This window comes from Narcine bancroftii, chromosome 7 (genome assembly GCF_036971445.1).
Source record: "Narcine bancroftii isolate sNarBan1 chromosome 7, sNarBan1.hap1, whole genome shotgun sequence".
NCBI lineage: Eukaryota > Metazoa > Chordata > Chondrichthyes > Torpediniformes > Narcinidae > Narcine > Narcine bancroftii.
The window spans coordinates 34005125-34021859 of NC_091475.1; the positions used below are offsets into that span (position 1 = coordinate 34005125).

The 16735-nt window shown below is 43.3% G+C and overlaps 1 protein-coding gene across 7 annotated transcripts in view; it reads left to right on the forward strand.

Moving 5' to 3' along the window:
* phex (phosphate regulating endopeptidase homolog, X-linked) overlaps nucleotides 1–16735 on the forward strand; it is a 128697-nt gene that overhangs the window by 42968 nt on the left and 68994 nt on the right. For all 7 annotated transcript variants that reach the window (XR_011341709.1, XR_011341710.1, XM_069889518.1 and 4 more), the window contains exons 5-7: nucleotides 3353–3579; nucleotides 12274–12342; nucleotides 16595–16711. Coding sequence is in view for 5 of the 7 variants with exons in the window: in XM_069889518.1 (XP_069745619.1) it covers nucleotides 3353–3579; nucleotides 12274–12342; nucleotides 16595–16711 (413 nt within the window). In the remaining 2 variants the exon portion in view is untranslated. The remainder of the gene's footprint in view (nucleotides 1–3352; nucleotides 3580–12273; nucleotides 12343–16594; nucleotides 16712–16735) is intronic.

A 16735-nucleotide genomic window follows, 5' to 3' on the forward strand; every position in this document is an offset into this window, starting at 1 on the left:
TGTTTGAGGCTCCCACAAGAAGAAAGCAACGACCTACCTGAACAAACTACAGAGTCTGAAGTCTAGGGGACCCGCTCGTCGGCGGGCCCAGGGAAGAATGCAGGCATCACTGTGGGAGAGCTGATGCCTGCATGTGGACAGGAATGGGCTGAAAGAGGCACCGAGGGAGGGAGTGTCGTGGAGGTGGCTTTGCCTGTGACCGTGGAGCAGCCCCGCGAGTAGCAAAAGTGACGAGGTGGTGGCAGTAACAGTAATGTGAGCAGCAGCGATAGCAATGGTGACGGGAGCAATGTGAGCGATGGTGGCAGAAATAGCGACGACTGCACATTAGGCAGGAGTAGCAACGGCGTTAGTGGTGGCGGTAGCGGCGATGAAGCCCACGGGAAGTGACAAGAGTGGGCAGAGTATGGTGGTGCAGGAGAAGCCGTGGAGGAGGTGGGTGATTCTGACCACGACCGCACACTCCGAGGCAGGGCTGGTGGACCAGGTAGTGCTGTGAGAATGGCTTTACCTGTAAATCAGGTGCAGTAGAAGCCACAGGGAGGCAGTGGCAGTGAAGATGGCAGCGATGACGGCAACAGCAGCAGAGCATTGGGAGGCAGCGTGGGAAGCAACATGGAAGGAGAAGGGGAGAGTGGTTGACCTGGAGGCCTGTCGTCATGGGCAGGAGAGAGAAAGAGAATGGGGAGGAGAGAAGGAGGGGGCCTGGAGCCCTCCATGAAAAACATTGTGAAAGCAATGGAAGTGGTGGTTGAGGCCTCTGAGAAAAGACTGAGGACTGTGTTAAAAGATTTAATGTCCAAGACAGTAGAATTTAGGAGGGCCATGGGGAGGTATCTAGAACAGTGAATATGGTGAAGGAGAGAGTTGATAGGATGGAGGACACTGTAGAAAGGTTAGAGAATGACCGAGATGTGGGGGTAAAGGAGAGGCCAAAGATTTGGGATAAGCTGGATATGTTAGAAAACCTTAATAGAAGAAATAATATAAAGATTGTAGGACTTAAAGAGGGGAAGGAGTTGAAAGGCCCTACTGCATTTTTTAAAGAATGGATCCTGGAGATATTGGGAATAGAAAGGGGAGGAGAGGAACTTCAGGTAGAAGGGGCCTATCGATCCCCCTTCCCCAAACCAGGACGGAGACCCCATTTGGTCCTCATAAGGCTCATAGGTACCAAGATAGACAGCCAATCGGGGAGGGTGTGGGGGGGGGGGGTGTGGCACAAGGTAAGAGAAGGCCTGTTAGAAGTTGAGGGAGATAAAAGTTTTTTTTCCCCGGATATAAGTGTGGAACTGGTAAAAAGATGGAAAGAATTTGATATGGCTAAAAAAAATCCTCCCCTTACTTCCAGGCCCTCCTTGACAGCCTAGTGACATAACTGGCAGGGTCACTGCTCATGGCTCTAGGCTTCGATCCTGACCTCAGTACTATCTGCACACTCTCCCTGTGACCACGTGGGTTCCCCCACCGGGTGTTCCAGTCTTGTCCCAGATCCCAAAAATGTGGGGATCAGTAGGTTAATTAGCTGCTGTAAATAGCTCCCTAGTTTGTAGGTGAGGGGTAGAATCTGGAGAGGCTGATGGCCGGCACAAAGTTGGTGGGCTAAAGGGCTTGTCTCTCTCCCTGATTTTATGATTGTAAAATTTTCTGTTGCCTTCCCCTTCCTTAGAAATTTGGGTGAGAAGGTTTCAAATTTCAGCTACCTTAAGCTTGACGAATTTTCCCATCTTATCATCCGCAGTGGTGTACATCTCATTCTTGGCCTCTCCTGTTTTGCTCTATCCCGATGGAAGATATAGCTTCCATCATATTCTTCAGTGTTTTTAAACAATAATATTTTGTATCTCTTAATTTAGGAAACATTTGAATTGAATTGCTTGTTGTCACATAATCAGTGAAAAGTTTTGAGTTGCATGCTGTTCAGGTAAGTCAAACCACACTTCAGAAAAGCAAAAGTGAAACAGAGTTGTGTTTCAGTGAGTCAGAGAGAAGGTATAATGTTACAAAGATACAAGATGGTAGAACGACAAAAGTGAATGTAAGAAAACCTTTCAGGAGCACCTCCCAAAACATCACCATGCTCTGACAACCGGTTGACTGTTAGAGAAGCCAGATGCAGGTGAGGGAGCAAGGCTTACCCCTTTAACAGGATATTTACATCATTGTAGATGTGCCCTGTATTTCCCCCCCCCCCCCACCCCCCTGCAGAATCCCCTCTCATCCCCCAGCTTGTCTCATTCCTGGCTGCTTTCACCTTTTGCATTTAATCTTCAGTCTTCCAGTTATCACAGACCTTCCCTGTTCTCTCTTCATCTTTTGGCCTTCAACCACACCACCCACTTCCCCCACCTCAAAAAAAAACCCATTCCCAGTAATTTACTTGAGATATGATCTGTTTTTCCCTCCTCAGATACAGCTCTCCTTAACTCTCCTCAGGATTTTTATTATTATTTTTAGACATACAGCAGCGTAACAGGCCTTTTTGGCCTGTGAGACTGTGCCACCCAATTTACCTACACCCCAGGTACGATTTAAACAGTGGGAGGAAACTGGAGGGTCTGGAGAAAACCTGCACAGACACGGGGAGAATGTACAAACTCATTACAGACAGTGCAGGATTTGAACCCTGGTCCGGTCCCAATCGGTGGTGCCATAAAGGCTTTGCGCTAACAGCTATGCCAACCATGCCACCCTTGTAGAATTACAGCATCAACATTATTTTGCTTATTGTGTTATTTCAAGATTCCAGTTGTTATCATGTGCAGTAAATACACAAAAATATTATTGCTTTGTTTTCCCTATAAAGTCACACAGAGGCATCACTAGTCCGGCGCCACTATCATGGCAAGAAAGGGAAGCAAAAGAGTCCTTTCAGAGACATCGTATGATTGTGGATCCCATTACGTTCAATGCCACTGTCTTCCTTACCCCCATAACTTGTGTAGCCATAGGGCCTCCTGCCAGACCAATGGTGAATAACAAGTTCCAAGCATCCAAGTTACTCTCCCCAGCCCATGATTCCAAAATCCCAGTGATTGGAAAGCTGTCAGCAGCAAAGTCCTCCACATAATTAATCATAGCTATGCAGCCAAAATTTGAGACACAATAAAATTAAGACTCTAAATTTATGTGGGGACAAAAAGCTAAATAAATCAACACTAAATTTATGTTTTTTTTCAACTTGTGTTTCTTGATGCGTGCACAGATTTTTTTTACATAAAATTGTAATATGACCCATTTTCAAATTCCCCTCCCCTCCCCCCATTCCTTAACTGAAGTGTTGCTTGATCTGTCAGAGGCTAATCAATGAGTTCTCCCTGGCCCACATCTTCATCTGTGTCTTTCTTGCTAGGTGCAATAGAGTTGGAAGACGAGAAGCCCTTGTTAAACTTTCTGAAGCAGCCATCTTTGCGTTGGCCTGTGCTCGAGGGAAACATCGGTCCCGAGGGAACCTGGAAGAAAGAGGAATTCGACTTGCTGGAGGTGTTAGCTGTTCTCCGAGGGAATTTTGCAAACAACATTCTCATTGCGTTCTTTGTTTCAGTTGATGATAAAAACTCCAGTGTACGCATCCTAACGGTCAGTGCCAGTATGGTCACCGGGTATTTTCAGCGCAATGTTTATCTGTGCATTGTCCAGATTCAATGGAGACTGACGAAACAAAATGGAGCTGGAGGGAATCAATGGGTTAGACAGCATCATGGAGAGCTATTGACAGAAAGGAGACTTTTTGAATGGCATGGTTAGCATAGCGGCTAGCAATGTAGTGTCATTAACCCGGGTTTGCATCCGCTGCTTCTGTAAGGAGTTTGTACGTTCTACCTATGTCTGCGTGAGTTTCCTCTGTGCGTTCTGGTTTCATACCGTGTTCCAAAACATATGAGATTAGGAGGTTAATTAATCACATGGATGTGTTTGGGTGGCATGGAAGATGGGCTGGAAGGACCTGTTAAGTGATACAGCATTTAATCAGCTGTATCACTTAATTTTAAAAAAAATTAAATGTTTAAGTTAAAATTTTTAGACATACAGCACGATAACAGGCCATTTCAACCCACAAGTCCATGCCACCCAATTACTTACAACCCCTGGTATGTTTCGAGTGGTGGGAGGAAACCACTTTTCCCTGGGGGCTCTGGTTTCTTCCCATTATTTGAAAGGCACGGGGGGGGGGGGGTGGTGTAGGACGATTGGGTGTAATTGGGCTGCACAGGTTTGTAAGCTGAAATGGCCTGTTACTGTGCTGTATGTCTAAATTTATAAAATTTAAATTTATAAGTACCTCATCTACCTTCTCAACAGTTTTCATCTTTGGGACTTGATATTGAATTCAATTATTTCAGATAACCAGCCTATTGAAGTTTCAAATTCAAACTTCTGGCCACATGTACCAAGGTACAGTGAAAAGATATCCAGCAAGGCTATCCATGCATAAGCACAGCAGAGTAAAGCACAGTACAGAGGGTAGAGTTACAGTGAGAGATCAGGTCAAATGCAATATGGGCAAAATGCCTTTGTGAAACGAATTTGTGTTTCAGATTAAAGATCCTTCCTGAGAACTTAAGAAGGAAACAAACAAAGCAAGGGTTGGGAGAGGGGGTAATTCTGATGGGGTTCAACCCAGGTGACCATCGGGAAAAGGTAGAAACAAGGTTGTTGAGTCAATGCAGCAAGAGAGCGAGCACATGGACAAAAGAATGTCGGGGCTGTGAAATGCAGAGCAGAGAGCCCTGCCCAGCAGGTCAGGCTTTTTCATATCCTCCATTCCCAGAATGGACATAAGAAGCAGAAGAAACAAAAGAAAACGGTTGAACCCAGTATCTCAGATGAACAACTGAAAGAAGTTAAGTTATAGTTCTAGAATTGAACGTCGAGTCTACAAGGTTGCAACTTGATTTAGGTGATGCTGGTCATTGTGGATTAACTCCACTCTTCCCTAATTGCCCTATAAATTTAGGGTCCTTTCTCCTATCCCAGCCTTTGAACCACATAATTACTGATCTCACTTATCCATTGGTAACGACATTCAGGTAGAAGTCAATTGGGCCCCAATCACTGATACTCCTTGTCCACAGGCAAAGTCAAGCATGATTAATTCGAATTGAAACTTGTCAGCCTGATCATGGGATATCAGCTTAGAACATTATAGCACAGTACAGGCCCTTTGCCCTCAATGTGGTGCTGACCTATACCTAGCAAAAAAAAGAAACACTCCCTACTTCATAATCCTCTTTTTTTTCATCCATGTGCCTGTCTAGGAGTCTCTTAAATGTTCTAGCCTCCACAAATACCTCTGGCAAGGCATTCCAGGCACAGACAATTCTTACCCCTGATGTCTCCCCTAAACTTTCCTCCCTTCACCAGATCTCCTCTGGTGTTTGCTACTCCCACCATGTGGAAAAAACGTGTTGGCTGGCTAGCTTATCTATGCCTCTCAGAATCTGGTAGACCTCTATTAAGTCACCTCTCATCCTTCTACACTTCAAAGAGAAAAGCCCTAGCTCTGCTAACCTTGCCACATCTTGGTAAATCTCCTCTGCACCCTCTCCATAGCTTCCACATTCTTCCTAGAATGAGGTGACCAGAAGTAAACTCAATATTCTTCTAAATGTGGTCTCACTAGCGATTTGTAGAGTGGCAACATGACCTCAACTCTTGAAATCAATCCCCCAACTAATGAAGCCCAGCATCCCATAGAACTCTTAATCATCCTATCAACCTGCACCGCAACCATGAGAGATGTATGGATTTGAACCTCAAGTACCCTCTGTTCTTCCACACTGTTAAACATCCAAAGATTAACCCTGTACTTCGCCTTCAGGTTTGACCTTCCAGAATGCATTACCTCACACTTATCCGGATTGAACTCCATCTGCCACTTTTACAGCCAACTCTGCATCCTCTCTATATCCTTTTGGAACCTGCAAAAACCTTCAACACTATCCACAACTCCTCCAACCCATCCTTCCATTTCTTCATTTAGGTCATTTATTAAAAACACAAAAAGCAGGTGGCCCAGAACAGATACCTACAGAACTTCACTGGTCACTGCCTCAATTCTGAATCCACATAACCAAGCTTCCATGGATCCCATGCCTCAAGACTTTCTGTATGAGCCTCTCATGAGGATTTGGTCAAATGCTTTGCTAAAATCTATATAGACCATATCTATAGCCCTACCCTCATCAATTTCTTTTGTTACCTCCTCAAAAAACTCAGTTAGGCTTGTGAGGCATGACCTCACAAAGCCATGCTGACTGTCCCTGAGAGGACTGTACTTCTTCAAATGCTCATAAATTTTGTCTTTTAAGAATCCTCTCCAATAGTTTGCACTGAAGTAAGACTCACTGGTCTATAATTCCCAGGATTTTCACTATTACTTTATTAAATAAGGGGACCATATTTTCCACTCTCCAATTCTCTCACACCTCCCCTGTGGCCAAGGAGAATGCAAAGATCATCACCAACACTCCAGCTCTCTCTTTCCTCCCTTCCCACAGCAACCTGTGGTATACCTCGTCTGGCCTTGGGGATTTATCAATCCTAATTTTTTAAGAATATCCAGCACTTCCTCTTTCTAATCTCAACATAATCCAGCACACAAGCATCTATTCTGACCTCACCTTGACCAAGGTCTTTTTTCTGGTGAATACTGAAGCAAGGTATTCATTGAGGACCTCTCCAACCTCTTCTGCCTCCAGGCACATGTTGCCTCCTTTATCCTTAAGTGGCCCAACCATCACTCTTCTCATCCTTTCGTTCTTCATGTATGCATAGACCACCTTTGTGTTCCCCTTAATCCTACTTGCCAAGGCCTTCTCATGCCCCGTTCTAGCTCTCCTGTCCTTTCTTAAGTTCATACCTAGCCACCATATAATTCTCATGGGTCCTTCTTATTTTTTTGCTTCCTAAATCTAATGTATTCATCCTTTTTCCTCTTAACTAGCTGCCTCATCTATTTTGTAAACTACGGTTCCCTTTTCCTTCTATCGTTTCCCTGTCTTAGTGGGACAAACTTATCCAGAACCCCACATAAGTGGTGCCCAAACATGTTACTTCTGTGCTTTTTCCAGAGAACATCTGTTCCCAATTTACTTTCCATAGTTTCTGCCCCATCCCATCATAATTACCCTTCCCCAATTAAGCGCTTTTCCATTTTGTCTGTTTTTACCCCTGTCCATATCCATGTTAAAGCTCAGGAAGTTATGGTCACTGTCACCAAAATGCTCCCCCTCAGAGAGATCTGTCACCTGACCAAGTTCATTACCAAGTACTAAATCCACTGTGGCTCTCCTCTAGTTGGTTGATTCACATACTGTGTCAAGGATCCTTCTGTCCATCTATCCTTCGCAGTCAGGAGGTGCCAGTCAATTTATTTTTTTTTAATTTAAATTTAAAATGTAAATTTAGACATACAGCATGGTAACAGGCCCTTTCAGGTCCATGAACCCTTGCCACCCAATTGATCTACACCCCCAGTACGTTATTGAATGGTGGGAGGAAACCCACACAAACAAGTACAAACTCCTTAGAGCATGGGATTTGAAACCCAGTCCTGGTTGCTAGCGCTGTAACAGCAATCATGCCTCCCTATGCTAACTGTGTACCTCAATATTTGCAAAGTTGAAGTCCCCCATAACAAGAACTCTGATTTCTACACCATTCCAAAATCTGCCAACTTATCTGTTCCTCAATATCCCGATGACTATTTGAGGGCCTATATAGTACTCTCAATTCAGTGATTGCTCCCTTCTATTTTCTGACATCCACCAGCAGAAGCTGTTCCTTCCACAGTTTCCTCCCTTTCTACAGTTGTGATACTATCCCTGGCTGGTAATGCTGCCTTTTCCCACCCCCCCCCCCCCCACACACACTTTTTTAAAGCATCTAAGCCTCTGTAACTGCATCAGCCGATCCTGTCCTTGTGTCAGCCATGTCTCTGTAACGGTGACAACATCATAATTTTATGTACTGATCCATGCTCTTAGTTCATCTCCTTTATTCCAAATACTTGCATTAAAATAGACACATTTCAAGCCATCTCATTAACTGTATTTCTACTTCCTCTCCTGCCTGTCCTTCCTCACAAACCCTCAACACATTTCATCATCCTTTACACCTTCTGCCCTACTCTTTGCCCTCACATTCCGGTTCCCTTCCCCTTGCCAAATACTTTAAACTCTCCCCCACAGCTCTAGCAAACCCACCATGACATTGGTCCCTCTCCAGTTCAGGTACAGTCTGTCCTTTTCGTACAGGTCAGACCTTTCCCAGAAGACATCCCAATGATCGACAAATCTGAACCCCTGCACCAACTCTTCAGCCACACATTTATCTGCCACATCTTCCTATTCCTACCCTCATTGGCGTGTGGTACAGGCAACAATCCTGAGATTACCACCCTTGAGGTCCTGCTTTTTAACTTCTTCCCTAACTCCTAATATTCTCTCTTCTATGTCATTGGTAACAACGTGGACCACGACATCTGGCTGCTCACCCTCTCCCTCCAGAATGCTGCGAACTTGATCAGAGACGTCCCTGACCCTGGCACCTGGGAGGCAACCTACCATCTGGGAGTCTCGATCTTGTTTACAGATCTTGATGCCAGAACAATTGAGCATTAGCCAAAATTTGTATTTAATTAAAAGTTTGTTGTAGGAATTAAATTTAAATTAAATTAGACATACAACATGGTAACAGGCTCTTATGGCCTGTTACAAAGGGTGGGAGAAAACCTGAGCACCCGGAGAAAATCCACATGGACACAGGGTTTATGTACAAACTGCTTACAGACAGCACTAGTCTTGAATCCAGGTCATCGGCACTGAAAGAGCATTGCATTTTAAGTATTGAAAATATTTAAAGAACCACTGCAGTAACATTAAGTGAATTCAGAGTGTCATAATTGCTTGATAGGTGACAGATAAAAACCAGGACAGAATATTCATTGCCACAACTGTCTGATTCGTATGAGTGTACTTCGTACTGTGATCTCCTCACTTGTCAGGATGGCACAACAGTGACTGCAATTCCTGAGAGACTGAAGCAAGCAAGAGTACTGGCCACACTCATATCATCCTTCTACCAGAACTCCATTGACAGTGTCTTGGCCGGCTGCATTACAATGTGGTATAGTTGTTGCAAAGTAATGGATTGAAGATCAATCCAAAGGGCCAATGGAGTCTTCCTCTCCTCCATCAATGTGATCTACTAGGATCGTTGTCTGAAGAGGGCACGCAAAATCATTGAGGACCCCTTCCACCCTGCACACAGCATTTCTTAACTGATCCCATTGAGAAAGAGATGCAGGAGTATCAGAGCCAGAACCACCAGGCTGAGGAACAGCTTCTTTCCATGGGCAGTGAGAATGCTGAACGACCAAAGGAGCTGCTCACACTAACCATCTGAGAATCTCACATTCATGAAAATTTTTATATTTATTTATTTGCACAGATGAATACTTGTCCTGCATGTGTGTTGTTTGTATGTGTGTTATGTCTGTTTATGTGTCTGCTGTTTTGTGCAGAGGACTGGAGAAATCTGATTCGTAGTGTTGTACTTGTACAATCAGATGACAATGTCTTGACAACTTGATCAGTGTTCATTTTACTGGCATGGAGCCTATAAAAAGAAAAATGAAAGCAGTTTAGATGTACTGCCTTGTCAAAAATGCTTGAGCACCTACTTGTAATTATATTCTCAGAGGAGCTGAGTTTCCTTTGGTTGTGGGCAGACAGGACAGAATGTACAAAAGACAGTTGATCTAGAACGATTGCGAGGATTACTTTTGGCATCCCAGCATGTATTTAACCAAAGCTGAGACAGGACCACTCACTGCTTGCTTGGTGCTCAGTGAAGCAAAGGGAGGTGTTATTCACCGAGGGTCATGAGCATTTTCAGTGATTAAACTCTGGTTTGCGTCCTCTTGGAATCTTTTCTCGCCATCTGAAGGTGATGGATGCTGCTTCTGATAGAGCAACAGCACTCCTGTACTGCACTCCAGTTCCAGCCTGAAAATTGCTCTGATGTGGAACTTTGAAGTGATTCTCAACTGAGCAGCTTGACAACTAGCTCCTAGGGATTGGAATAAGAACATAAGAAATAGGAACAGGAGTAGGCCATTCAGCCTGTTGAGCCTGCCCCGGCATTCAATGAGATCATGGCTGATTTCCACCTACCTGCCTTTTCCCCATATCCCTTAAATCCCTTACGATGTAAAATCTATACAGTCTTCTCAAATTTGTTCATTGAGGTAACCTCCACTATTTCCATGGGCAGAGAATTCCCTAGATTCACCATTCTCTGGGTAAAGCAGCTTCTCCTCATCTCCACCCTAAATCTAATACCCTGAATTTTGAGGCTATGCTCCCTAGTTCTCATCTCAACTACCAGTGGAAAAAGCTTATCACTTTTTAAAAACTTCGTCTTATAAATTCCTCTTATAATTTATACGTTTCTAAAAGATCCCTTCTCGTACTTCTGAATTCTAGCGAGTACAGTCCCAAATGATTCAATCTCTCCTCTTAGGCTAACCCCCTCATCTCTGGAATCAATTGAGTGAACCACCTCTGCAGTGCCCCCAAGGCCAGTATATTCTTCCTCAAGTAAGGAGACCAGAACTGCATGCAGTACTCCAAATGCGGCCTCATTAGTACCCTGTACAGCATAAGACCATCCATCTAGCAATGGTCAATATTCCATTTGCCTTCTTGATAGCTTGCTGCACCTGCAAACTAACTTCAGTGATTCATGTGCCAGCATTCCCAAATCCTGCCATGCAGCATGTTGTAATTATTTGCCATTTAAGTAATAATCTGATCTTCCATTTTTACCTCCAAAGTGAATAACCACATATTTACCAACATTGTACTCCATTTGCCAGACCTTTGCCCACTCACTTAACCTATGTATATCACTCTGCAGACCCTCCGCATCCTCTGCACAATTTGCTTTTCCACTCAATTTCGTGTCATCAACAAACTTAGGCGCACGACACAGTCCCCTCTTCCAGATCATTAATGTACAATGTGAATAGTTGCGGGCCCAGTACCGACCCCTGCTACACACTGCTTACCACTGATTGCCAACTAGAAAAACACCCATGTATCCCAACTCTCTGCTTTTTATTGGTTAACCAATATTCTATCCATGCTAATACATCATCTCCAACTCTGTGCATCCTTATCTTATGGATGTCTTTTATGTGGCATGCTTATGAAATGCCTTCTGGAAATACAAGTAAATAATGTCCACCTGTTCCCCTCTATGTCCTGTGCTCATTATATCCTTAATTCCAGTAAGTTTGACAAACAAGATAGGCCTCAGCTGAATCCATGCTGCATCTGCCTGATGGTTTCAATTTGTTTCAGATGCCTCAGTATTTCTTCTTTAATGATGGCTTCAACCACTTTCCCAACTACAGATGTTAAACTAACTGGCCTATAGTCACCTGCCTTTTTCCTACATCCTTTTCTGAACAGTGCCATGACATTCTCCATCTTCCAATCCACTGGGAACTCTCCAGAGAATTTTGGTAAATTATTACCAAAACATCAAAAATAACTTCTGTCATTTCTTTCAGTACCCTGGGATGCTTTCTGTCAGGACCCGGGGACATCTATCTTTGGGCCCTCAAGTTTGCTCAGCACTCCTTATAGTGATCACTGTGTATCCAGATCCTCACTTCCCGTCAGATACATGGCCTCTGTCTTTGTCATGATAGACATGTCCTCCACTGTGAAGATCGACACAAAATAGTCATTTAAAGTTTTTGCCATTTCCTCATTAACCAAAATCAATTCCTGTTTTTCATCTTCCAAGGGACCTACGTTCACTTTAGCCACCCTTTTACTGCTTGTTTTTATATTTTGTGCCAATCTTTTTTCATAATCTACCTTCCCTTTCTTTATTGTTCACTTTGTGGTTCTTTGTTGCTTTTTAAAGTTTTCCCCAATCTTCTAACTTCCCACTGCTCTGGGTGACTTTGTATGCACGGGTTATCGATTGAAAAAATATTAGGCATGTGGATGTAAGAAAAATAGAGAGTCATGAGCAGTGAGGTTTGGAAGGGTTAGATTGGCGCTGGAGTAGGTTTATGTTCGATGGCACAATATTGTGGGCTGAGGGGGCCTGTATTGTGCTATACTGTTCAATGTTCTTAATGGTTTTCTGCATGTACAGACTTAGTTTTGTCTTCAGTCACTGTCTAAACTGTTTGTCACTCTGGACCTGTGCTAAAAATGTTTTTCATTCTGTCTCATTATTTCCCTGCAGTTGGACCAAGCGGACCTGCTATTAGAGGCACGGGAAGACTACCTGACTAATAGCACAGAAGCAACAAATGTGAGTGCCTCTTCATCTGTGTGGGGAAAGGATCATTTGTGTTGTTAAATTCTCTAAGGGGGGAGTTGTAACCACTGATCTAAAGTTTTGGCAGAAAGGGATATTCTTTGTTGGGAGCATAGTTTAAAATAACATTTATAAAGACCCTCAAAGGACAAGCAAAACAAAAACTGATGTGAGATGCTGTTGTGATTGATGTTGCTGGAGGTCAGGTAAAATAATTGCCCTTTTTTCACCAAGGAGAAGGAACTACTTGTTGTAGGATCCCCATATCTTTGGCTTGGCTTCGCGGACGAAGATTTATGGAGGGGTAATGTTCACGTCAGCTGCAGGCTCGTTTGTGGCTGACAAGTCCGATGCGGGACAGGCCGACACGGTTGCAGCGGTTGCAAGGGAAATTTGGTGGGTTTGGTGTTGGGTTTTTCCTCCTTTGTCTTTTGTCAGTGAGGTGGGCTCTGCGGTCTTCTTCCAAGGAGGTTGCTGCCCGCCGAACTGTGAGGCACCAAGATGCACGGTTTGAGGCGATATCAGCCCACTGGCTAATCATGGACTGTTCTGACACCACAAGAGTGTCTGCACTATTGTAACGCCCTATTTTTGCACTATGATAACGGGGAATATTTATTAATTACCCACCTTTTGTATTTATTATCTCTTTTTCAATTTAATATATACCTTTGTAGTTGTTTTTTTGGGGGGGCCAAGTACCTGTTTGGCTGCATCAAATAAGAATTTTGGTGCATATGTACATTGTGAAATGTGTATGATAGACTTGTTAGCATAAACATAGTTTATGTGCAGTTGGTAGAGCTGCTGTTGTATAATGCTGGATGTCCCTGTTCGATCCTGACCTCGGGTGCTATCTTTGTGGAGTTTGCACATTCTCTCCCTGTGATCTGGAGAGTTTCCCCCATTTCCTCCCACCTCCCCCACAAAATGAGTGGGTTAGTAGGTTAATTATCTACTGTAAATTGCCCTTTGTAAGTGAGGGGTAGAATCTCTTGGGAAAAATTGATAAGAACATGGGGAGAACAAAAATAAAATAGGATTAATGCTGGATAAGTCTGAATGGGTAGCTGATGCTCCACACAGTTGGGGCCAAAGGGTCTGCTAGCCTGTGAGACTCCTGACTTGTCGTCTCAGTGTTTGTTGCAGTATTTACCCAGTAACCATTCACCCAACATCCTCCTCCTCCATCTACTTGCAGTTCAGCAACATTGTGATTTTGTTTTAGAGTAATAATGTTTGTCATACTAATAAAGAGGGAGACGTGCTGCCCATTGGGGAGAAGCTAACTGTATTATTTAGTTTGATAAAGGGCCCTGACCCAAAATATTGACTGACCATCCGACACAGGCATGCTGTCTGATCCATTGAGTTCTTACAGCAATTTCTTTCTTATTATTATTTTTCTCTTGTTCTTCCCCCTGCCACCACCCACATCCCCTCCCTCCCCCCAGTACTTCAGCAGACAAAGACAACTAAACATACTGCGCTCTCACCCTGGTTTTCAAATTATATATAGTTGGTTCTCAATCCCTATAATGTCCAATGCTGAGAACAGGAGAATACAAGGAACTAGGAATGGGAGTAATCCACCAGATGGATCCTGGTTGATCTGGTTTAATCATGGCTGAGCTCCCTCCGATCTCTTCTTGTCCTCTGCACCAGATCCTCGTCCTCCATTCTTGCAAAAAAATTACAGTAAAAAAAAAATAAAATTAGAGATACAGCACTGTAACAGGCCATTCTGGCCCACAAGTCTGTGCTGCCCAAATATACTCGTGTGACCAATTAACTAGCTATCCTTTACCTCTTTGGAATGCGGGAGGAAACCAGAGCACCCAGAAGAAACCCACGGGGAGAACGTTCAAACTCCTTACAGACAATGGTGCATTCAAACACAGGTTACAGATGCTACAGTAGTGTTCTTCTAACAGCGCTGCCTGAATGTACTTCCACTTCAAGTACATCTCAGAATCTGACCCCACAAGTGTCTGGGGCAGAGAATTACAGAGATTCACCACTGCAACAAAAGAAAAACCAATACTTTCATATGAAGTGACTCTCCCTTATCTTGAAACCATGGGATGATTTACTTGATTACAAGATACCATTCATTAATCTCATATCCTACTGTAAGAAGCTATTTCCCAGCCTGGGAGTCCTGATTTTGATGTTCCTGTACCCCTTCCTGATGGTAATAGATCAAAGATATAGTATGATGGATGAGTGGGATCCTCAATAATTCTTGATATGTAATGCTCCCTGTGAATTAAAGTGAAGCACTAAACAGGTGAGGCAACTGTGTGGAGAGTGTTACGAGCCCAAAGGACCCCAAAACCCAGCAGCAATAGATATGCACCAATACAAAGGGTTGTTTAAACAAAAGTTGCTTTTAATTATTTTTGAACATGAAAACAGAATCAAACTTTAACTTATTACTTAACCTACTTAACCAACTTAATCTCCCCCATCCCCACCTAATAATAAGTGCAGGTGTGTGTAATGTATATTTAAGTTTAGAAAAGTTCTTTGGTTCACAGTCCAATCTCACTGGTTGCAGGCAATTCTTGTACTGTGCACAGAAGTTAGTATAAATAAAGTTAACTAGGCTTTGGTGCTTAAATGGTTACCACTCAGGAGGGTTCTTGTTGGTTTTCAGAGAGAGTTTTCTCGTTCCAGGACATCCACAACTGATTCTTTTTTTAATCAGCCTCTCCAGTCTTGCTGACGAAACTTGCCCCCTTTCAGGGTTCTCCAGATGATAACCTCTTTCTTTCATGTCACCACAGAATTCCTTTCTGTTTCTCCTATTCCAAGGGAAACACCAGACAGCCAGTCCTCTCCTTTGACCAGGCCGTCTTCCAAAGCTTGTCAGCTTGTCCCTCGAGTCTAGAACCAAAATCTCCCTCTCTCCTCTTTCTCACTCCCTCCCACTCTGAGAGCAAAGCTGTTCTGCCTCTGCCTGCAAAGATCACATGCTCTTCCAGACAGCAAACTGTTTTTCAGACCAACTGCCACTGTACGATGTTACTTGGTTGCCTTTTGCAAAATAGCAGTCCATCATTGAAGTCTCTGAGCGCTCTGCAAAACTCCTGCAAAAATTCTGTGTTTTAAATTGTTTGTGTGTGACCTGCTCTAACAGTACACCCCAATTTATCTCCCAAACACCTCTATATACTCTATCACAAGAGAAGTACTCAAGAGATAATGCTTCAGGCTGAAAACCTTAACCAGAATTTGGAATGAGGTTTGGGATTATCAGATGTGGAGCTATCTGTGTGCTTCGATCGTAGTATCTAGAGTCATACATCATGGAACAGTCCCTTTGGCCCAACTTGTTCATGCTGGCATTCTTATCTAGTAACATTGGGGGCTTTCAACATTTTGGTTGGTTGACTTAAATTTAATTTTATTTTTATTTTAACTTTTTAAAATAAAATGTAGACATACAGCATTGTAACAGGCCATTTCGGCCCACGTGTCCGTGCCGCCAGTTTACACCCAATTAACCTACAGCCCCAGTACGTTTTGAAAGGTGGGAGGAAACAAGAGGCCCTATGGAAAACCCATGCAGACACGGTGAGAATGTCAAGGCTCCTTACAAACAGCATGGGATCAAACCCCGATCCCGATTGCTGGCGCTGTAACAGTCCTGTACTAACCACTACGCTAACTGCGCTGCCCCATTGGAATGAAATATGTTACCAAGTAGAACTACTGTACTTCCACCATAAAAAAAGACTTCTTCCCAAATCATGTTTTATTTAATTTTTAGTAAAGGGAAACATGCTCAAAGTATTGATGGTGATTTATCATTTGAATAGAAATTTCATAAATATATATTTTAAAAGGTGATACATGGACATTGTAATTAAATGGCCCAAAAGCAGATTCTGATTTTCAGCAGAATTTTTCAGCTTATCTTAAAGAAGAAACGAGTACAGAAATTTGTCCGTAACTTGTGCTTAAAATGTGTAATGTAGTAGAGACTTTACTCCTTGCCAATCAAATTCCAGAAACTACTAAATCATATTTTAAGTACAGTAATTAATTTATCGCCCACTGTCTCTGACACCAGCTATTCAGTGATGATCTCTTGATTCATTCAACCGAAATGAATGCAGAATGGTGCAGAACAACATGGTCCCTTCAGCCCATGAAATTGTGCTGACCTCTATAAACCTATTCCACCATCAGTCTAACCCTTCCCAACCTCACTGCTCAGAACCTGCCATTCTTTCCACAGGCTCGCAGGGCCCTGCTGCAGCTAATGATCGATGTGGTTATTTTCCTGGGAGCAGATCCCATCACCGCCCAGACTGACATGGAAGCTGTGCTGGAGTTTGAAATTAAGGTGGCTGAGGTTAGTGAAACCATATAGCATCGG